The 23,763-nt window shown below is 36.1% G+C and overlaps 4 protein-coding genes across 4 annotated transcripts; 1 reads left to right on the top strand and 3 right to left on the bottom strand.

Moving 5' to 3' along the window:
• Positions 1-1,401: 1,401 nt before the first annotated feature.
• LOC132605550 (transcription factor UPBEAT1) lies at positions 1,402-2,096 on the top strand. Its single transcript, XM_060318675.1, has one exon. It carries the CDS (start codon positions 1,628-1,630, stop codon positions 1,991-1,993), a length of 366 nt encoding a protein of 121 aa, XP_060174658.1. The 5' UTR covers positions 1,402-1,627; the 3' UTR covers positions 1,994-2,096.
• A 304-nt stretch (positions 2,097-2,400) lies between these two features.
• LOC132605549 (pentatricopeptide repeat-containing protein At4g02750-like) lies at positions 2,401-5,101 on the bottom strand. Its single transcript, XM_060318674.1, has 2 exons — positions 2,725-5,101; positions 2,401-2,593 (listed from the first exon to the last, which is right to left on the bottom strand). The coding sequence occupies exon 1, from the start codon at positions 4,615-4,617 to the stop codon at positions 3,064-3,066; it is 1,554 nt and encodes a 517-aa protein (XP_060174657.1). The 5' UTR covers positions 4,618-5,101; the 3' UTR covers positions 2,401-2,593; positions 2,725-3,063.
• A 2,907-nt stretch (positions 5,102-8,008) lies between these two features.
• On the bottom strand, positions 8,009-9,722 carry LOC132604902 (transcription factor MYB2-like). The gene is made up of 3 exons (XM_060318260.1): positions 9,599-9,722; positions 8,804-8,933; positions 8,009-8,697 (listed from the first exon to the last, which is right to left on the bottom strand). The coding sequence occupies exons 1-3, from the start codon at positions 9,714-9,716 to the stop codon at positions 8,193-8,195; spliced, it is 753 nt and encodes a 250-aa protein (XP_060174243.1). The 5' UTR covers positions 9,717-9,722; the 3' UTR covers positions 8,009-8,192.
• Positions 9,723-20,460: 10,738 nt separating this feature from the next.
• LOC132606002 (uncharacterized) lies at positions 20,461-21,771 on the bottom strand. Its single transcript, XM_060319300.1, has one exon. It carries the CDS (start codon positions 21,769-21,771, stop codon positions 20,461-20,463), a length of 1,311 nt encoding a protein of 436 aa, XP_060175283.1.
• Between the last annotated feature and the right edge of the window lie 1,992 nt (positions 21,772-23,763).

The raw sequence follows: 23,763 nt of genomic DNA, 5'->3' as shown, positions 1-23,763 counted from the left end.
TTTTAATGGGTTAGTTTGATTCTATTTTTTTTTTTGGGTTAGAAAAGCGCGGGGCTCCCGTTCCTTCTATGTATGGCACTTGCATCATAACAAGACTACTCATACTATTTTTTTAAGCGTCGGAGCTAAAATTTAAAGTTTTTGAATTTTGAATTTGTGATCAAATTTATAGTTCATTTAATTATTAAGTTTATAATTAAATATTTATGTATGTTTCATTATTTTCTAGTATAAATACAAGATCCACGCAAAAATTACTGAATTTGTTTGAACTTTAAACAAAAGTTATTGAGTTTGTCCGAGTCGTAACTTAATTAGTCCCTACTTCTTTGAACCCGCCATCTTCTCTTAACAATTTTCATGTGCATGCATGTTCTTGATTGGTGGTGATAATTAACAACCAAGCAGTTGAAGCATGCAATATATATATATAAATATATGCTACCATTTCGATTTTAATTAATACACAAAGAAAGTCCATATATGCATCCGTGGCATTCCTTGAACCAGATTTACAAAGAATCATTCATCTGATTAAGTGTCTTTCTAATTTTATATATATATATATATATATATATATATATATATATATATATATATATATATATATATATATATATATATATATATATATATATATGTGACAAAGAAAAGAAACGCTCGTTAGACAATGTGATCCTATTCCCTTATCCCAATTCCCTACAGGAGGATTATGACCTCTCACTTTTTATAGACAAACCTTGACAAATGTCCAACCAATGCACCAAAATATGATTACAAGATTGCTTAAATTAAGGAGCCTCCTGTTGGGGAACATGAAGTTAGCTACTAGCAGCCTCAAAAAGTTGACTACGTGTGATGCGTGCTACGTTCATTGAGCTGTTATATAGTCCCATTCACATTAATAAGCACAATCAGAATTTAAAGATTATGGATTCTAAACTTGTTTATGAACTCGTAGCTCATTTTAATTACTAAATACGCAATTAAATCTTTGTACATTTATTGAATTTTTAATATAAATACAAAATTTAAGCAAAGATAGTTGAATACGTTCAAATCTGTACCTAATACTGTAGCTTCGTTCCGGTTTACATTAGGCATGCATTGAATTTGGAAAGTCGCAAAGGAATAATCCAGGGTGTTTTCATTGAAATCATGCATGCGTGTGTGCTGTAATAGGGGCCTATATGACAAATGTGGTGGTTTTTAGGTTTCAATTAAGCCATATATATGGTTGGGGCGGTGAAGAGAATCATGTGGCTTCATGTGCACTTATTAGCTGGAGAACATGCATTCCTATAAGTCACCACCACAATTTAGTGTACACTTGGCTTCCTTTGATTCATTGATTTATTTGATCCCCATTCTTTTGGAAGACATCATTGTCTACATGGTGATGATGATGATGCCTCGTTTCCATCAACTTTGCGGCCTTAAAATATTTAGCATTATCCTATAATTGGCCTAATGGTTTACCAACTTGTATAGCCACACAATTTGCTTCTACTATAAAAACAATAAGCACCCATTCCCTTCTCAAAATATTGTCAAAAGAGCTAGAGTATCGACGTACCACAATTCCTTGTTTTGTGTACAATTGCTTTCTGTTCTTGATTTTGCTGTCATGGGTATATTCTCTCATACTCCTAACAAGGGAAACTGCGATTTAAGCGATCCCTTTTTAGGAAGCCAACGCAGTACAAGGAGACAAAGGGTCATGACTTATAACGTCGTGAAGGGAAGGCATATCAAAGGCAAAAGGTGCAAAAGCATTCTAATGAAGAGAAGGGTACGCGTAGAAGGTTCTAGAAGGTCCGAGAATGAGATTGGAAGGAAGGTTAGGGTACTCAAGAAGTTGATTCCAGACTCTGATGATTTTGACTTGGAAGGGCTGTTCAGAGAGACGGCTGATTACATTTTAGCTTTAGAAATGAGAGTTAGGGTCATGCAAGTTATGGTAAATGTGTTGTCACCTTCTAATAGTGACTAGGGGAGTCAATCATGCATAATCTTGATCATTTGTTTGTAAAGGTTGACACCCAAAAACAAGAAAAGAAAAGAAATTCAAGCAATATTACTTTATCTTCTTTTTCTTTTCTTTTTTCCTTTTTTAAAATTCATTAAGAAGATTCAACTTCTCAAATTCTTTGGGAAGATTAAGGTAGCAGATGCTTTTAGAAGCGTGGAGTTTATGATATAATTTCACGTTGTGTAGCCATTTTGGTCTTAGTGAGAGCTTGGTCATTGTCGATCTCTTTAATTTATTGTGTGAAAAATTAATTTATATACAGGACATTATTCCACTTAGTGATTTAGCAGACATAGTTTTCTTTGTTCATTCATCTATGACCTTTTTCTTTCTTCTAAAAAAGTACATCCAGTATCTTGCTTCCTTCCAATGATCTCTTTGTTCTTTCGTCTACCCATTATTGAGCTCTTCATTGTGTTCTTGCAGCAGCTATGATTCTAAAACATCAAGATATTGTCGTAACTTACCTCAGTACGAACGTTATAATTCCCAAAGAAAAAATGAGAATGCGAACACTTACAATTGTGAGATCAAAGTGAAGTTGCACGAAATTATAGAGTTCTGTAAAGTTGCAAGATTGTTTTGTTAGCATCTTGAGATATTCCTATGTGCAAAATCATGGAATTGATTTGGGCTGAAATACAAAGGTAAAAAAGGCCGTGGAGAGTGTAAAGAGATTGAATAAATAGCACCTTGAAGTATCTCAGCAGATATGGAAGCTCACAACACAATCTCGATTCACTGAGCACATTCTCTTTAAACACACCCATCCGCCTCTTCTTTTTGTTTTGCGTCTCCAACAGGACTTAATACACATGATGAATTCGACCAGTCAGCAATTAGGAGTTATAATTTAGAGCAAAATTGAACTCTCCAGCTGGCCGGACCAGAATATATGAGGAGCTCAATATTTTCTGATCATTTGCTTCAGATAGCCAGCATGGGACATTAATAATTGCTTAATGAAAGCGTTGTGTTGAAAGCTGGTTGCCTCATTGTAGACAGACATTTCAGTTTATGGAAGAAGGTGATCATTCAATCCAACTACCAGCCTTCTGCTTCGTAGCACGCCATTTCTTCATCAACTTATCCAAACCAGTTATGTCAGTGCACACTCCTTTGTCACCATAGATTTTAGATAGCACCGAGTATACTGCAGGATTGTCGTTCTCCAATGTGTAGATTCCATTTGCTGCAATCTCTCCGAGCTCTATACATGAATGCATGCCACAGGCTCCCAATAATGCCCCCCATACAACCACATCAGGCTTAAAAGGCATCCCCTCGATCAATTTTTCTGCTTTCTCAAGCTGACCTGCCTTTCCATACAAGTCCACCATACATGCATAGTGTTCCATTTCTGCTTTCAATCCGTAATCTGTTACCATCGAATTGAAAATTCTCTCACCTTCCTCGACTAATCCACCGTGACCACATGCATATACCAAATTAATAAAAGTAATTTCATCGGGCCTGATACCACTCTTCACCATCCTCTCAAACTCCTGAATTGCCCTCTCTGCAAGCCCGTGTCTCGCATAACCTCCAATGATCGAATTCCAAGCTACCAAATTCCTTCTATCAATGGACTCAAAAATGCAGAAAGCAACTTCAATGTCTCCACATTTTGCGTACATGTCAACAAGGGAGGTTAACAAAACGACATCAAGAGGGAAACCCGACTTCAAGATGCACGTGTGAACTTGATTACCCACGAGAACAGCAGAGTGGCCTGCACAGGCATCTAAAACAGTTGAAAACGTAAAATGATTAGGACGAGTAGTTCCTTCGTTCAACATCAACTTAAACAATTCCAAAGCCTTCATAAAGTCTCCATATTGCACATATCCTCTTATCATTGCTGTCCAAGAAACCACATCTTTCTCACTCATCTTATCAAAAATGTACCGAGCTTCATTAAGCTTCTTGTTCTCAATGTACCCATTGATTAAAGTACTCCAAGTAAAAAAATTTCTCCTAGGCATCATATCAAAAGCCGTCTGAGCCTCACTTGTGCACCCAAATTTCATGTAACCCAAAATCAACACATTCCAGGGCGTAACATCTTTGTCCAAAATCTCATCAAAAACTCGAGCTAAACCTTTGTAATCTTCCAAATCAACATAACCCCTCATCAATGCTGATCCTACAAATACATTGAGACTTATCCCGAGACAAACCACGAGACCGTGAAGCTGAGGGATCAAATGCTTGAAATCTATATGCAAGAAGGAACTAATCGCTACCGCGAAAGTGAGCTCATTAGGTCTGTCGTCTCCATATCTTCTCATACATAGAAAGCATCTATACACTTTCTCCGGGTTGTTAGCGTTGCGATATCCGGAGAGCATGGTGTTCCAGGAAATGACATCTCTTTGAGGCATTTCGTCGAACAGGTGTTCGGCTTGTCGGATGTTGTTGTGTTTGAAGTAACCAGCGATAAGGGAATTCCATGATACGATGTTTCTTAAGTTGGGGCTTTGATCGAAGAGCTTCCGAGCTTCTTGGAGGTTTCCGTTTGCGATAAAGGTGTTGATTGTTTTGTTTAAATTGCGGCAAACAGCAAAGGTGCGAAGTGCGGGCATTTATTTGGTGCAAACTTATAACCATATGATATTTTATGGTGCAAATAGTTATAATCTGAACAAATTATAATCATACTTTTGAAAATAAAACTAAAACATCTTTTTATTTTACATTTTATTGCACGGTTTGCCCTTCAAATGGGTTGATCTTTAATTTTGCCATTTAGAATCGAACTTATGCCTATGCTTACTGTGGGCATAAGTTGTTTAAAAGTGCTAGGTAGGCAAAAATAGGTATAATTTGTGTGATATTATGATGCGAAATTATGACCATATGTCTTGCAATTTTTTTTTTTTTTTTTTTTGCATTGAGGGGCAAAAGTTAAGACCAGCACAAAATAGGGGGAAAAAGTGCAAATTACTTTTTATTTTATGTTTGTTGCTTACTTTTATGAACTAGAGTAGTTATTATTTAAATAAATAATAGTCCCTCCATCTCATTTTATGTCTGGTAGTTTGACTTGACAGGTAATTTAAGAAAGGACGCATTTTGAAGCTTGTGATCTAAAATAAGCCATAGACATTTGTATGGTTAATAATCATTTTATTAAGGGTAAGATGAAAAGTTTAAAATTAAATTGTTTCTAAATATAGAAAGGTGTCATTTTTTTTTAGGATAAGACTAAAAGGGTAAGTGTGCCACATAAATGAGATAGGAGTAATTAATAAGACTAATAAGTTCGTTTTATTCTGCATATTCACGTGATTCAATGAGAGAGATTCAAATAACAAAGAGTTGGCTTATAGGGAATGATCTCATTGGGAAAAAAGTATCTTTTTTTTTTTTTTTTTTTTTTTTTTTAAAGCATATTACAACTTTCATTCTCATTAACAAAATTACATATCAGGAAAATTTAAACTAAGCTAATTTACTTTCATTTTAAACAAAATTACAAATTTCATTCAAATCACTAAACTATAGAAAAACTACTTAGAGACCTTAAAGTTGTTAGATAACAGTTGTTTAACCATATCCTTTCTATTTTCTTGCTTCACGTGCTCTACTTTGATCTTCCTTCATTTCCTCCACATTTTTGCGAAATGTGGAATAAAACCTCAATATCTTTCGAACTTTCAACGGTCAATGTCTTCTGCTTCATTACTTACTCCTCAATATCTTTTATTAGTGAAAATCGACCTGAAGCCGGAGATGCGGGGGCTGGAGGAGGCTGAGCTATAGCTTTGGGTGGGGGAGAGAAATTTTTATCTCAAACTAATATCTCATCCACAAGGTGCTCAATAAAATTAGTGGTCCAAAGTCATTTTTTAATAATAGGTTGATGTTTTTTTTATTTACTCATATAGTGTAGTATCCTTAAGAAGACATGAAGTCTTTAACTTCATATAGTAATATTATTGCTATTATTTGTATTAGTAACGATTAATTTAAACTATAAGATGTTAGTCATGTATTTGCAATACAATTTATTAGATATTGTTATATAAAATTTTATTTACTAATATGAAGATGTAAGTAATTTAATTCAAATTATAAAATATTTTACTATAAAAAGTGCATAAATTTTCTTTCTTTATTTTTTATAAAGACTTTTTTTGGTACAAACTTCAATATTTTCGAGGCCTAAATAAAATTATAAAATTCACTATTAATAAAAAAAATTGGGGCTTCAAATTTTTGGGAGCCTGAAGCACAGACTTTAAAAAGCCTCCTCCTTGACCCACCCCTGCTCATTTAAGAGTTAACGGGAAATTTGCAGGATTGCCCTTCGCTGGGGATGATCTTTAATTTTTACCCCTCAAAATGACGGTCTTTAAATTTTGCCCTTCGAGCAGAATTTACATAGCGCAGGCAGAATTTCTGCATATGCATGGGCAGAAATTCTGCTTTTCTGCCTGTGAGGCCCAAAAGGCAGAATTTGCTACGCAGATTTGTAAAAATTTTGCCTAGCGATTTTTTTTTTAACTGGGCTGGGGTTCAAACCCACAACCTTGGGGTGTTAGGCGAGGGGTAAAACTTAAAGACCACCAATTTGAAGGGCAAAAATTAAAGACCAGCCCAAATGAAGGGCAAAAATTAAAGACCAGCCCAAATGAAGGGCAATCCCCGCAAAAACAAAAAACAAAAAAAAAAAACAAAAGAGTTAACATGATAGAAACTTCAACATGAAATGGTTGCGAAATGGTGGTGCGTTCTTCGTCCCGCATGTTGCTTGCTTTGGCAAAACATAAACGTACAGTTGCGAAATAACGATCAATTATTAGTGCTGATGATGTCTCAAGGGAAAAAAGAGAAGAAAGAGAACAAACTGTTCAAGCAAACTATGATCAGATCCATGATATTGAGGTAAGAGAACTCAGACAGAGCTTTATTTTTCTAAATAGTCAATCTAGTATAATACAGTTGGAACTTAAAGTTATTATTAATAATTTGTACCATTAGTATTACAGTGGGTTGTTATTCTATTTTTCAGTTTCATATGTCAAGTTTGATGTGAAGAGAGTTGTTATTTCATACATTTGCTAATGTAGATCAATTTTAACCGATGATATAAATAATTTATACAATGTCAATACACAAAACTTACACACAAATAGTAATTAATTTAGAAAGCAAGCATTGACACATACAGCTATTGTTCAAACTTTTTTTCTTTGACCAATATTATACACTAGAAAATTCTGAATTGGTCGGTTATTTTCTAGAATAACTTAAAATTCTCAAAAGACCAAGAAATTTCTTTTATTGACTTGTTAATAAGGTTTCGTGATATAATAATCTTTGCAGTACATCAAAATTCTTGTAGTACTATTTAATCAGGCTACATCACAATTATATTCTGATGAATGTAACGTTATTTTAAAATTTCTTTTAGTTAATATTTCCCACAGAATATGTAATAGGATAATATGCATTCACATTCCTTACACACAGGTGGTAAACTGGTAATCATATGGTTTCCAGGTAATAATTAATACATCAAATTTGCGGGGTTTAAAGAAAAATAATGCACCCTTGATCGTGACATATCTCAATCGCTTGTTGATTCTAATAATAATTACTCCCCCATTTCGACTTTGATCAACATTTTAAAATATATTTTTTTAATCATGTCAACATGAAAAAAAATACATTTTATAGTACGTTTCGTATAGTTTTAAATATAAAAATATTAAATTTAAAAAATCAAGCTGATCTAATTCATGTTAGCTTTGAAGACTTGCCAAATAATAACTTTAAAGTGTCACATAAAATTGAAACAGAGGGAGTTGTATCATAGACATAGCGTTTGTGTTGTATACTCCTACATGGATGGGAAAAAGTTGACGCAACGGTGCATATGACAGATATAGATATGTAGGTGAAAGAGCATCACTAATCAGCTACATCACTAAATTAAATAGCATCAATCAGAGGCCGATGCATAATTTAAAAATTTATGTGTTACTAGAAGTCTACAACGATTTATAATAATAACTGGGTTCAGAGTCAAATATTTATAGATATTTAGTAAATTCTTAATATATATACATAATTTAGACAAAAGCTACTGAGTTCACGTGAAATCATAACCAGGCCGCTTATAGATCCGCCCCTAGCATCATGTTACACACCTCTAAGGAAAGAGCCAAAGGTCCATATCATCCAAACATATCGTTTCATCTGGAAATAGTTCTGATGTTGCACTTTCCGGATAATACTGATCCTCATAAAGCAGCATATCTGAGCTTGAAAAATCAGAAATAATTCCATCTTCAAAGCTAGACATGTTCCAAATATTATCATCTATCAATGGTACTGTGACTTCTGCTTCGAAGGAATCCGTTGATGAGACAACATTTGGACATGTCATGCCTGTGGATCCATTAATCTTAGTTTGAACAATATTCGGAGTATTTACTTCAGTGTCCCAAATATTATCATCATGTTCGTGAGATGATGATGGGGCACGTATTTGTTCAGCCAGATAGGGCAGCCATTGATATAGAAGGAAGTCTCCAAATTGCTGGCTATTGACGTCGCAATGCAGCTTTTTTGCATGCTTTTGTACTTTAGTTCTCCAGTAATTTTTAACATCGTTATCACTTCTTCCTGGCAAGTTCTCTGCAATCTTTGCCCATCTTTATATAAAATAAATAAATGTTAAGCGGATATACTCACCAATAATTCGAGAAAATACTAACAAAAGGCAAAGAGAGGAAGAAGGATGCATGTATATATGCTCACCGATTTCCAAAGCGGAAATGAAGCAGTAAAATAAGAAGCTGCTCTTGAGGAGTAAGTTTTCCTCGTCGTAAACTAGGTCGCAAATAATTCAACCATCTCAACCTGCAGCTCTTACCTGTACGCTTCAACCCTGTATAAATAGTTAATACGTACTGTATAATACTAAAGGAAAATAAATGACGATTCGTACTCCTATAGTATCTCTTTTATACGCAACTATAAGCATTTGCATGCAATATGTAGGAAATGCACGTTTTGTGTTGAGTTCTCTTGCATCGGCTAGGGATGGGGAACTTAATTGGTCTACTTGGACAATCCTCCTCATGAGTTAGTTTTTGGTTCCATTTTTTATAGTTTGTACTAGGAACTACTACTTAGGAAAGTTCATTACGCATAATATTTGGGTTTGATTCACTTGTTAGTAACTGTTACGGTGCATGAATATTTGTACGTGTTGAAATATAATATAGTTAAGTAATTACAACATGTGCTCTTTTTAACTGTTTTAATTTTTTAAATGAGAAGATCACACACTGTATGTGGTTCAGCGGGCAGAGGTAGTTTTGAGTTCAATCTCACCGCCACCCATAAAGCGATATTAAAAAAGAGCCACATGTATGATTATTTAAAAAAAAAAAGGTGTATAGGCTAAACATAAGGAGGCGTGTTGAGATTATAAGGAGGCGTGTTGAGATTATATAGTGCAGTTAAGTCATTAAACGTATTCTCTGTAATAGCTTAAGCTTTGGATGAGATGAAGAAAGAAAGTTGAAAGTAGTAATTGCAGAGATATACCGGCAAAGTGAGCGAGAGAATCCCAGCGTCCCTGTCCAAGTAGGGAGATGTAATGGATGAGTTTAGAGTCTTCATCCGAACTCCATGGTCCTTTCCTCATCTCCACTGATATATCCATTGTCAAAAACTGTTATGGATGTTCCAATTAGCTAAACACTGGGGGACTATATATAACTTATATACATAGAAAGAGCTGGCCAGGGAAAGCTAGTCCTTTCTATAAAGATTAAAAATTCTCTTCTTTATCATTTTAATTGGTTTGGTTTGGTTGGGTTTTTTTTTTTTTTTTTTTTTTTGGGGGGGGGGGGGGGGGGGGGGGGGGGATAGTGGAGGGAGGAGGGTTGGAAATTCAAAAGTTTGGAGAAAAGGTTGCATAAAAAGAGTGGAATGTCATGCTACGTTGAATTTGTGTACGTTTTTCAGTGCTACTGCTAGTAGCAGACGTGAGCATAAAGAAATGTTTTGGAAGAATTAAAAAGGGGTCAACATGAATCATTTGTATATCGTGTCTTTGCTTTTTGACTTGGAAAGAAGAGATGAGTGGAACTTTTCATAAATTAAAAAGAGCGAGATATATAGATGGAAGATGCAGACGAGAAGTACCACTCCATTTTGAACGTTTTACTGTTCTTTTACAATGTTTATATTCCTATTTACTAGACAAAGGAATTTTAAGATATTACGATCTTGTAACTTGAGAAACATGCATGGCCATTGTGAATTTATATATTATTGACTCCAACTTTCTTAAATTACGGCAATATTCTTGTACGTGACTATTATAAGTCATGAAACTCTGTTATGGTAAGGTCTGCATCTTTTCCGAGCACACTTGTGGAACTTCACTGGACGTAATTGTTGTTTATGAAACTTTGGTATGGATGGATAGACGGACGGTGGCTTCACATTTAATTTATACATGTATGTCTTGTAGAGGTATATATCTTGACTTGGATGTGGTCCTCTTTGAATTTTTGTGTTTGGTTCAAGACTTGACGCTTTTCAGTCTAACCTTATATTATTGCTCCACCTATTATGTTTAAGGAATTTAGGAATTTGTTTGGGAGTGGTAGTGATAAGGTCATAAAGGTTCGGTCAACCGCATTTACCGCTCTGAATCCCAATTAATGCCTTTATTCCCTCACGAGTGGAAAGAGACCCGGAAATAGAGAGGGTTTACATCCAACCCAACATTTTTCCACACATCGGATAGTATATACTTTTATATTATAAAAATTACAATTTTTTTAATAAATATCAAATCTGGTATTCATAATTTTAAAAGTTCAATAGGTATAGTATGAACTATGAAACTTGCTAGATAAGACCAGTTTCTGGGGTATAGTGTTGTAGTAATATTTGTGTGAAATTATCTGTTTTGAACCAAGTTCGCAAGACATTAAAAGTATTGTACACTTTATATATAGTTTTATTCTTTATTTTTTTCTTTTCAGCTATTAATGTGGAGTTTTATTCGCACACACTAATATGTTAAACATGAAGTGATCAGCACTCAGCAGCGCTTTTGGATTTCAGAAATTAAGCATATATATTGTGATTCATTCTCATTCGTAGATACACAAAACAAGAACAACTTGAATAACTCTATAGCTTGCTAACTAGGATCATTCATAATGGTATGCAAATCTATGGTACGTGTACTATGATGGAAATGCTTCCTTATCCTCAACAGACCAATTAATTAATGCATGTTTGAATTCAAAGATTCTTATTTCACCCAAAAATACGATCCTTCAGTCACAAGAGTCTTAACTGAGCCTGCCAGCACGGATAGAGTCCACCAAGATTACGTCAGATTAATGAGGCAACAGCATGCTTTCTAAATTCGAACAAAAATAGATACTCTTATTATTCTTCAAACAGACTGCTATGATGGTGGGTCTGGCGGCAATCAAATATATAGTACTACTAGAGATGGAACTACTTGCTACTTTCGATCAATTCATATGACGCTTTAATTGGATCCAGAATTTAAACAAATATTTTTAATATTTGTGATCTTAATGTATATCATGAGAATTTTATGATTAATTAGAAAAACATGGCATCAATAATAAAATAGAAAACTTAAGCTGAAACTGTTTTCGAATATAACAATATCATTCTTTCTATAGCCAAATAATGAAGATATAATGTCATGTAAAATGAGAAGTAGACATATTATTGTCGTAGAGAATGGTCTTTCGATCCTTTTTAGTCAAAGCTATTACTTACAATTGTTTCATTCATAGACTTAATATGATTCTTTTTTCTTTCCTCTGCACTTTTCTCTTATATATAATTAATAAAAAGTAGAGTACTATATGACTAAGTGAAGTGTCATTTTGTCATTGTAATAATATTCATACGTGGATTTCCTTCCACAAGCTTGGTATAATAACACAAGGATCAGGGTCTATGAAAACGTCTCTATATATTATTAATACTGAGGTTAATTAATTTGCCCACTTTATACTTAGTAGAAGTGACACAAATCAAATAATTTCTTCTCGTGGCCCGTAAAGAAGTTCGGGCAATTGGCAGTAATGCCCTTATTTTGGGGTGGTCTTTAATTTTTGTCCATCAAAATGAAAGTATTTTAACGTTTATCCTTCGCTTAAAATTTCAGGATTCCGGGTTCGAACCCTTACTCAAGTGAAAATTAAAAAAAAAAAAATCAATAAGCAGAGATTGCCTACAAACTCTACCCCATCGGGCATAGTTTGCCTGCAAAACTCTACTTTAAGGCCGAGTTTGCAAAGTCTGCTTAGCAAACTCTACCTTAAGGTAACTCTGCCTTAAGACAGAGTTTTAAAGGCAAAATTCTGTCTTGCGTATCCAAACATCTGCTTTGCGATTTTTTTTTTTTTTACTGAGCTAGGATTCAAACCCAAAATCTCGAGGTATTAGGCGAAGGTCAAAAATTAAAGATCACCAATTTAAGGGACAAAAATTAAAGACCACCCCAAAAGAAGCACAACCCGCGCAAAAACAATGAAGAAGTTCGAGGGTGAGCCCAAGCTGTGGGGAGTACTTCCAAGATTAAAAGCGGTCCAAACTATATAGATGGTTGAGTATAGTCCCGTGATTCCGTGGGTGGAAGTTAAAGTATAAAAAATGTAGCACTAAAGCTACTAAACAAGTAAATTACAGAAAAAATAAATAAGAGAAGGTGATTTCAATTTCATAGATAGATCCCAATGATTACAATCAGAGAGAATATAAAGGCAATTGACTACTACAGCTGGATAACGGCTTGTACTATTCTAGGGACAAATGGCGTAATGCCATTTATGAAATAAAACAATGCAAGGAAATAGAAGGCCTAAGGATAAGGGGCCAACTATACATACTAAGCTGAATTGGAATAAAGAGCCCGACCCACTTCTCTCACTGGCCCAAGTCACATTTACAATCGTGACATTTCATTCCTCTTCAGACAAAACCCTTGTTCTCTTTCAGTTCACTGGTCGAAGTTAGGAAGCTGAGACTTTAGAAATGAATAATCTTCCCATGTGGCCTCCACTCTTGACAAATTGGCCCATTGCGCCAACACCTGTGTGATTACATGACTTCTTCGTTTGACTCTTGCAGTGTCCAAAAGGCTATTTGGTGCCAACTTATAACCATACGATATTGTATTCTGCAACAACAACAACAAAAGTCTATTTGGTGCAAACAAAAAACTAAAACAATCTTTTATTTTATGTTTGTTACTTTTTTTTTTTTTAAGTAAGTTACCCAGTCTTTCTCTGGGCAATGTTGTATTAGCAGCAAAAAAGGTACAAGGAGGGGGGCTAGGCCTAACCTCCATTACAACACATTATTTGGTGATCATGTCACCACAAAAGCTCCAGAAGAGGCCAAACAAGGGCAACCAACTTCTGGAAAACTAAGTAGCTAACTAACACAAAAGTTAGCTTTGTCAAACTTAGATCTAATGCTAGGCAATTGCATCTTATCTAATTGGAAGGGGCCTTTAGAGTTCTAGGTAGTTCTGAGTAAGAGTGTACAGTACAGTTTTGGGCCGAGCCGGAGGCTAGTTTTGCTAAACTGTCTGCAACTTGATTACATTCTCTGAAGCAATGCTTCACTTGGAAATTGGTCTCTTGTTGGATCTTCAACAGCTTGTCCATGATCTGTTTTAACTTCATGTTGGAAGAGTTCTGGCTGTCAATCATTTTTGTAAGCACCATAGAGTCAAGCTCGAGAATGAAGTCCTTGTAGCCATGTTGGTAGCACCATTTCATTCCAAATTCCGCTGCAAGAGCTTCTGCGTTGTTGTTATTGCTGCTCTGTACCGTGATTGAGAAGGCCATAATCATGTCTCCTTGCCAATCTCTTAGTATGCCTCCAATTCCCGCTCTACCATCATTTGCAATACAGCTACCATCCGTGTTCATCTTCAACTTGCCGTAGCATGGCCTGACCCAAGAGACTTGCCACCATCTTCTAGTAGGTCTTAATCTTTCAATTGTATCGCGGATCGCTGGCCAGTCACCAATGTCCTTGATAGGAGGATAAATCTTGCTTAAGGCTGACTTGATGGACCAGACTCCTTGATGCAGCATCTTCTCCATGAACATCTTCCTTTGGTTACCATATTTGCATGAACACCTCTGTCTCCATAGTTCCCAGCAGATGACGAGTGGAGCAATCTGCAGAATCAATTTTTGAGCATTGTTAGTGTATTTACAATCCCACCATTTCTTAAAAACTGTCGGGATAGGTTGATCCATCTGTTGAATTCCCAAGGGGTTGCCAAAGAAGCTCCAGATTTGATGAGCGGTTTCTCTTTCGACAAAGAAGTGTTGAATAGACTCGTAAGTTGATATCTTGCAACAAACACACATAGATCTCTTATCAGTACCAAATTTTCCAATAGTATCGTCAAATGGAACCTTTCTCTTAAACACTCTCCAATTTAGGAAGGATATTTTAGAAGGAATTCTTTTGTGCCAAAGATTGTTAAAAAAAGGAAGTTTCGGTCCAGTGGTTCTTAAAGATTGCCAAGCACTCTTGTTAGTGAAGGCACCATCCTCAGTTAGCTGCCAGACTGGGAAATCCGATTCACTTTGATCTCCAATGTTAATATGAGCAATACATTGAACAACCTGAAGAGGTAAACAAACTAGTAATCTATTAAAATTCCAATTGTCGTTATTAAAGAAGAAGTTAACAAGGAGCTTAGCTGATCTTCCTAAACCAGGGAAGATTTTTGCTAAAGCTTCTTTATCTGTCCAATTGTCCCACCAAAAGCTAGAATTTCCAGATTGGATATTCCAGACTATATGTGGTTCACTCTTCAATCTAATTTTTATAAGACTCTTCCATGTGTGTGAGTCTGAAGAAACAACAACTTTCGTGACACAATGAGCCCTCTTGCAATATTTATTTTGGAGAAAATTGGCCTAGAGAGATGGTTGGGTTCTCCACCACCTTTTCACAATGTGAGTGCTAGAGATGTCTTCTATTTTCCTTATGTCAATACCGCCTTCATCTCTTGGTAGACACAGCTTGTCCCATGCCAACCAATGGTATTTGTTCTTACCTTATGAGGAACCCCAAAGAAAGTTTACAAAATGTTTTTCCATAAGAGTTAAAACTCCTTTGGGGGATTCATAGCAGACATGATATACACAGGAAGAGATTGTAGCACATGCTTAATAAGAATGATCTTACCACCATAAGAGAGCATACTTCCCTGCCAACCATTCAACCTTTTCAAAATTTTGGATAACATACCATCAAAGATATGAATGTTTTTCCTCCCATAATAAATAGGCCAGCCAAGATAGTTAAAGGGGAAAGGTTTATCCATATACCCAGAGACATTTCTCATTCCGTTGATCCTGTAAGCAGAAGTATTAGGAGCAGTAATGAAAAAACTTTTATTATTATTGACTTTTTGTCCAGAAGCATTCTCATATCTCTTGATTTAATGCTTGATGAGTTTAATGGATTTATTGTTACCTCCACAAAAGATAACGATATCATCGGCATAGGCAAGATGATTAATGATAGGGCCTCTAGTATCCATGGAGAAAGGAGTGAAATGTTCATTCCGGTTAAGGCTATTAAGGGATCTAGAAAGCACTTCAGCACCAATAATAAAAAGAGATAGAGATAGAGGGTCACCTTGTTTGAGACCTTGAGTAGAAGTGAAAAAACCACTCCTGGTTCCATTCAAGATAATAGAATACCAGACCCCAGCAAGAAGATTACTAACTAGAACCAACAGATTATCAGAGAAACCAAACTTTTTCATGACAACCAATAGAAAATCCCAAGACATCCTATCGTAAGCTTTTGCTGTATCTAATTTGATAACCATATTACCCCTCCTGTTGTAGTTAGTGATACCATTAACAATTTCTTGAGCCAAGAGCACGTTTTCAGTGATTAACCTACCTTTGACAAAAACCACTTTGGTTCTCAGAGATAAGCTTGTCTAAGAGAGGATTAAGCCTAATAGACAAGATTTTAGAAATGATCTTGCAGGAAAAATTAGTGAGGCTAATGGGTCTGAGATCAGCGAATGTGGAAGGAGGGTTCACGTTAGGTAGAAGAACAAGACAAGTATGGGTGAAGTATTTAGTGAGTTTTTTGCCCAAAAAGAAACTCTGAACAAAGTCCTTGACATCGTTTCCAAGTATATCCCAGCATTTATGATAGAAGGTGCCATTAAATCCATCAGGACCAGCAGCACTGGTAGTACTCACACTAAAAACATCATTTTTAATCTCATCAATGTCTGGAACACCTGCAAGGAAAGTGTTATCATTATCAGTGATAATTTGTCACACCCCAATCCTGATAGGGAATGATGGGCACCCGACCCTTACTTAGAGCCGAGCAAACCCGCTAGTTCTTGTTATACTCATAATCTCACCGGACTCTTAAGTCATGAAATGAAATGCATAATGAAAGCTTTTCGAAAAACATTCTTTTCGTCTTTCTCGAATCAAATAAAATCTGTAATCATATGAATCTGTAAAGTAATGCATAATGATACATTGGCTTAAATAGCCGCTTACAAAAATGACATACTATATACGTGACTCTGTCTGCAAAGTCTCTAACATAAATCAATATACTATAACATAGATACTCTGACTCGGCAATACTCCGGAAAGAAATGGAGCTCGCCAATCCAGATGGAACATCTTCTAGCAATATCCTCTACTCATCTGTATACACCTGCGTGGCATGAAACACAGCGCTCACAAGAAGGGGCGTCAGTACGAATAATGTACTGAGTATGTAAGGCATGAGTAACAACATAACATAGATATGAAAAATAACAAGGAATAAGAGAGATAACATGTATATCTGAATGCCTCATAAGGCGGATGTCATGCATGCTTAGCCTTTAAAAAAAACATTTCTATACATATGCATAGTACCATGCCCGGCCATTAAGCCTCGGTGTCATATATATATATATAGTATCATGTCCGGCCATTAAGGCTCGGTGTTATCATCATTAGCCTGCGTCCAGGCCTCCCGCGTCCGGGGCAATATCATAACATGCCCACTGCAGTGGTGTGCACATCTACGTGCCTGCCCGACCGACTATAGCGCGGCGCGGTGTGAGAAAATACATACATACATATATATATATATATATATAAAAAACATGCATGAGAGCCAAGTAAAAGCCATAAGTACATCGGGGTGATGTAAGGTCGGTAACCTCCGATTATATTATGGAATAATCATCGTCGCTTTGTCTCACCTTGAAGGAACAATTATTATAAGGTGAGACTATTAATGAAGAATAACATTAAAAGAACACATAGAATAATATCATAAATCTCATAAGGAATCAATTCATATACTTTTGGAATCTTAAAAAGAATACTCATTATCCATGAATAAAATTGAAACATCAAGAAATAGTTCAACATTCTTATATCGTCATTGAAATCATAAACTTGGAACCTTTAAACATGAAATCATTCTCATCATAGTCACCATAGAAATATTCTCACCCTTGACATCATCGTTGTCGTTGTAAAACATATCCATCGTTGTTGTCATAAAAACTTACGGAGTCATAAACCTCTAGTTTAGGAAATACGAACATTTTGGAAAACATTCATGAATTATTAGGAAGGGGTTATGTCTTGGAATCATGAACATCTAACTTTTGGAAATAAGGAGGCTATGACACATTTATGGAATTATAATCATAGGGATCATGCCTTGAAAGAAAGGGACGAGTCTTAACATACATGGAAGAAAATTTCTCGACTCCCAACTTACTTCCTGTCTCGCAATTCACTTAAGATTATTCGTAGCCTCGTAATCTACATATACAACCATTCATATCATTGTTAGGCTCATCATCATGCTTGTCTCAAGACTTTAATTAAAATCCTTTTAGATTCTGTCGAAATTCGGGCAGCATCTCCCCTGTTTATATGCCTAGCCCGAAATCATAAGATCAACAAGAAATCAACAAAAACAATACCAACATCATCAATACCATTATCCATGTCAATATATCTCCTAAAACATCCCACACGATGTTTTCTAAATTTCTCCACTAACCAACTTGTGATACGACTATTTAATAACTTTATTTCCGTAAAGGAGCCGAAATTAATACCAATAATAGCAACAATAATACCCTCATCATTCTACAAGATAATTATATATATATTCATCCAAAATTCTCTTCAAACCTTAATCCATAAGCCAACAACAACAACACAACTACAACTTTTATTTCTTGCAAATATTCCTAAATCAAGGTTGATAAGGAGAAAGATTCACTGATTCATACCTTATTTTTATGAAGGTAGCAAAATCTTCATCATTTTCTTGTCCTCAAGCTAACTCGAACACCAAACGAAATTATAATCGCGTCTACGCGTTGCCCAGACCGCGATTGATATTCCGTAGCTTGAAATTTTGCTTAAACTCTTCACTTTTATGTGAGATTAAGAGCCCTTTTTTATGGCTGAAAATTCTGGAACATTGGAGCATTTTTTTGATGATGAAAATGGGGGGGGGGGGGGTTTAGCCCTTTTATAGTGGGTTGGGCCGGCGGTACTGTAGCAGTACTGTAGCGCCCTGTTTCTGCGTTGACAGCTCAGTTTGTAACGTATATAATTCTCTACTCCGATGTCCTATCGACGAGCGGTTTTTTTCATTATAAACTAGACTCGACGAACTTCATTTTAGTTTTTTGTTTCACCTTAAAACTCCTAATATACTAGGAGATATGCCCCTCCAAAGTTGACTAAAAATCTGCCCAGCATTTCTCGATTTTTCGTCGAACTTATTTTCTTCAATTTGCTTGATCTCGAAATCTTCTGAAACTCTCCATACATGATACTTATCATTTATTATACATGATAATGGCCATGTTCTTGCATTTCAAAATATTCTTTCCCGATTACGACTTACGAGATCATCATCATCCTTTACTTCATTGTTACATACTTCCCATGGTTTGTACCTTCCAAAACATCATGGGACGTCTCCGATACTTCGTTACTACTGTGATGTACGTGGCATGCTCATGCTCTGAAAGTGCGGGGTGTAACATAATTCTTGGAATATAATCAACAATATTGAAATCAGTAAATGAATGAGATTGATTGAATAATTGCTCAAAGTGATGAGTAGCAGCATTAGCTATTTTATCATCTCCCTGAATCCAAGTATCATTGTGGTCTTTGATTCTGTGTAAGTGCAACTTCCTTCTTCTGTCTCTGATAACACTATGGAAGTACTTAGTGTTGCAGTCTCCTTCTTCAAACCAGTTAACTTGAGATTTCTATTTTAACAAAGTGTCCTGCATGTTCATCCATTTGACATACTCGGCATGACCTTTGTTAAGAGCCTCTGGTAAATTCACTTTTGTTGTTAATATCTTGCTCTTCCAGAATAACCATGTTATCTTCCCAAATTTTGACATGATCGAAAACATTCCCCACAGTCTCCCGGGACCAAGTACTGAGATTTTTACTGAGAGTTTTGAGCTTTGATTGGAGCTTCCACATTGGGTTGCCGATCACATTTGTATTCCAAGATTTCTCAACCACTTGAAGAAATAAAGGTTGACTTTCCCAGAAATCCAAGAATTTGAAGTACTTGATACCCTCTTGATTATCATTGTGGCATTTAATGAGGAGAGGTTTGTGGTCTGAACCTGTCCTCGCAAGGTGTTTCACGTGACAATTGTGGAAAATTTGAGCCCAATTATCATTGATGAAGATCCTGTCAAGTCTTTTCCATATTCTCTTCCTTGATTTCCTATTATTACACCAAGTGAACTTAGGACCCACAAAACCCAAATCGAACATCTCACACGCATCCATACAAGTACTAAAATCAAAACTATTCCTCATACTATGAGTTGTACTGCCATGTTTCTCATCTGGATCTAAAATGACATTGAAGTCGCCTCCAATGCACCAAGGCCCATGAACTAACTGATGTATGTTAATAAGATCAACCCATAAAACTTTTCTCTCCATTGAGTTGCATTTGGCATAAACAGCAGTAATGAAAATGTCACAATTAGAAGGACTATAGTGCTTTTTTATAGTAATTTGCTGATCTGAGCTATCGACCATAAGAGTATGATGGTCTCCAGTCCAAAAAAGCCAAATATGCCCATTCGTGTTTGACATACTATGTTGATAACCCAGATATCTCATGTATTTGGTGATGTTGTTCATGTTGACAAAGGGTTCTATGATAATAGTGAGATCCACTTTGTTCATTAGAATGAGTTTTTTGAGTCTGTGAATAGCTTTCCTAGACTTGACCCCCCCCCCCCCCCTCCGCGCGCGCGCGCGTATATTCCAAAAAATGGAACTAATCATTAAAACATTGGGAGGTGATCAATTTTTGTTTCTCCTCTTATTTCGGGAGTAAGTGTTGTCTTTGTCCTTCTTGTTGTTTTTCTTGATTTTGTTTTTGGTGTTCCTTGCTGGAGAGAATCCATCATTGTTGTTGGTCTCCACCGTTTCAGTTTGAAGCTGGTCCTTAGGTATCATAACCGTGATTCTATTCGGGGAGGAGACCTCTATCTGTTGGTGCACATTGTTGTTTTCCTTGTCCTCTGAATGTTGCTGCTTCTTAGCTTCGCCATTTTCTTTTTGTTCCTGGTTTGTTTCCTCATCATAAAGATTATCGGGGCCAGTATTTAGATCAACAGTCAATTTTATACCTGGAAGAGCCCTAATCTCTAGGAGAATACTAAGAGTTTCCTTATCCAGATTGTACAAATGAGGCTGCATATTTTGCTGGTTATTGTTATGGAAAATGATGTTGTCATTGTTGTTGGCGAGTTGATCGACTTTATCAGGACTGCTCTGAGCTATTTTTTCAAGTTGCTGGTATTGAGCATTCAAACTCAACCCCTCATCAACCTGTTGAGTATCAGGAAGTTCTATGCCAATATTAGGGGCAGATGGCTGGGATGAAACATTGTTGTTCATGTTAGTCATCCGCTCCTCTGTAGAGTTACTGGATTCTTTGGCTTTCTTTTCTTTCTTCCTTTGCTTCTTTCTCTTGGTAGATTGAATGATATTTAGTAACATACTAGGTTTTTTATTGGGCATTTTCTTGTTGTTGGCCTTCTTACTAGACTTAGCGTTATCCTCTCCCTTGCCAACTTGATAATTGTTTTTTGCCACCTTATCTGTGCCATCTCTTCTATTTTGGGTTGCATTGGTGGTAGCTTTGTCATTCTTCTTGTTCCCATTTTTGTTCTCAACCTTTTCTGGCACATCAATCTTATTTCTATTCTCTTCAGGATTGCTCTCTTGAATCTGAATTGTAGCATTGTCGTTCTCAATTTTCTTAGCCTCGGCAGCCTTCTTCTTTTCCAACACGCGACAATCAACCATCATATGTCCTAATTTCCTACAATGTCTACAGTATTTGGGGATGCCCTCGTACTCTAGTTTCTGGTAGAATCCCTTCAGATGGGAGTTTTCTTTCTCAATACCAAACCATACCTGATCTGGTTGAGGTTTGAGTAGGTCAATTTTGACACGGATTTTGGCCATGCTTGGCCTATTTCTGTTTTTTGTAGCCATATCTAGTTCCAAAGGGGTTCCGACGTTACTAACAATTTGCTTAAGATAATGCCAAGCATGAAGATGAAATGGCAGAGCAGGTAAAAGGACCCATTTCTGAAGCCACATTTGTTGTCCCTCGATATCAATTACTCTCTTATACCATACTGTGTTGAAATCTTCCTCGTGGGTGAAGTAAATGAATCGTTGTAAGTATCAAAAACACCAAGTTTGGCCGTACCTTTCATCGAAATGATTTCTTTGAAACTTGACCTCAGTCAGTCGATCTGAGGTCTAGCTCTGAGGAACTGACCAACCAAGGTGAATTTACATTCCATTGCCATTAAACAATAGTGTTCGTTATGTTGGAAGATGACAGCATGCACACCGTTGTGTGCAATTTGTTTGGCTTTCACTGATTCTTTCCCTTGGCGTTTAGGGGTGGTGGATGAAGAGGTGATCGTTAAAATAACATTAGAATAAGAGGGGAGAGCAGATATTGAGTTGGTGGAAGGGTTCAGGGGGTTGTTAGAGGTCGATGAGACACCGAGACGCGCCGGATCGGCGCCGTCCGGTGGTTCCATGAGGCGGCGCGTGGTCAAATTGGTGGGGTTAGGTATCCGTTGGGGCTAACGTTTCTGATTTGTATGGAGAGGTTCTTTTTTAGAGAGAGAAAGTGTTAAAAAGCTTGGAAGCTGGAGATTGAAGGATCTCAAACTTAAAATGTGCCAATACATGTGCTAGTATTAAAGAAGTTGGAACTTAAAGTTATATACATTGCAATAATTTATACCATTAGTATAATTACCTTATTATAGTAGGTTAGTAGGTCGTTATTCTATTTTCAGTTTCTTGTATCAAGCTACCAATTTCACCCGATGATATACAATATCAATGAGCTGAACTCAAATAGTAAATTCTAGGCTTCTAATTAATTGTACATACTGTTTCTTAATTACAATTCGTAGCTATTTCACGTGTAGTATGTGTATTCAAATACATAGTTTTCTCCTTCAAAAATATAAAAATACAAGCGAATATAAAAAATACAATGTATTTGCACTAAAAATGAAGAGTACAATAAGATATGGTTAAATCTCCAACAAAAATATACACTATATTTAATTTAAATAGGGGTAGAATTTGGTCAACAAGGTTACGTCAAATTCAAATACAAGTGGAATTCGGACAGTGAGATTGTTACACCCCACACTTTCGGAGCATGAGCATGCCACGTACTTCACCATAGTAATGGATTATCGAAGATGTCCCATGAAGTTTTGGAAGGTACAAGCCATGGAAAGTAAGTAACAACGAAGTAAAGGATGAATTACGATCTCGTAAGTCGTAATCGGGAAAGACTATTTTGAAACACAAGAACATGGCCATTATCAAGTATAATAAATGATAAATATCATGCAGGGGGAGTTGTGGAGGATTCCAAGACCAAGCAAATCAACGAAAATAAGTTTGTCGAAAATGTGGAACAAGTTGGCAGAATTAAGGACAAAATTTTGGGTCAACTTTGGAGGGGTATATCTCCAGGTATATGAGGAGTTTTAAATGCCTAAAATGAAGTTTGTCGAGTCTAGTTTCTAACGTAACAAACCTCTCGTCGATAGGACATCGGAGTAGAGAATTATGGACGTTACAAGTTCAGCTGACAGAGCAGAAACGCATGCTACAGTAAAAAGCTACAGTACCCGACCGAATTTGACCCTTATAAAAAGGGTAATAACCCCTTTTTTCACCAGATTTAGCCCAGAAATTTCCAGATTTTTTAAGAGAGAGAAACAAAAAGTAAGCAATTTTCAAGCGACAGAGTATTAATCGAAGCTCGGGTAAACGCATAGATGTGATTCTAGTATGGTTTTGCGGCGGATTCAAGGTGGATAGTGAAGATATCGCTGTTTTAACAAAAATAAGGTATGAATCTCTCCTTATTAATGTTATTTTGATTTATTTACGGAGATAAAGTCGTTAAATAATTGTATAGCGAGTTGGTTGGTTGTGGAAATTGGAAAACATCGTGTGGGATGTTTTATGGTACATATTGGTGTTGGAAATGATGTGATTGTCGATGTTGTGATTGTTGTTGTTGTTGGTTGCTGAATTATAACT

This window comes from Lycium barbarum, chromosome 8, assembly GCF_019175385.1.
Source record: "Lycium barbarum isolate Lr01 chromosome 8, ASM1917538v2, whole genome shotgun sequence".
NCBI lineage: Eukaryota > Viridiplantae > Streptophyta > Magnoliopsida > Solanales > Solanaceae > Lycium > Lycium barbarum.
This window is presented reverse-complemented; position numbering and strand designations above follow the sequence as displayed.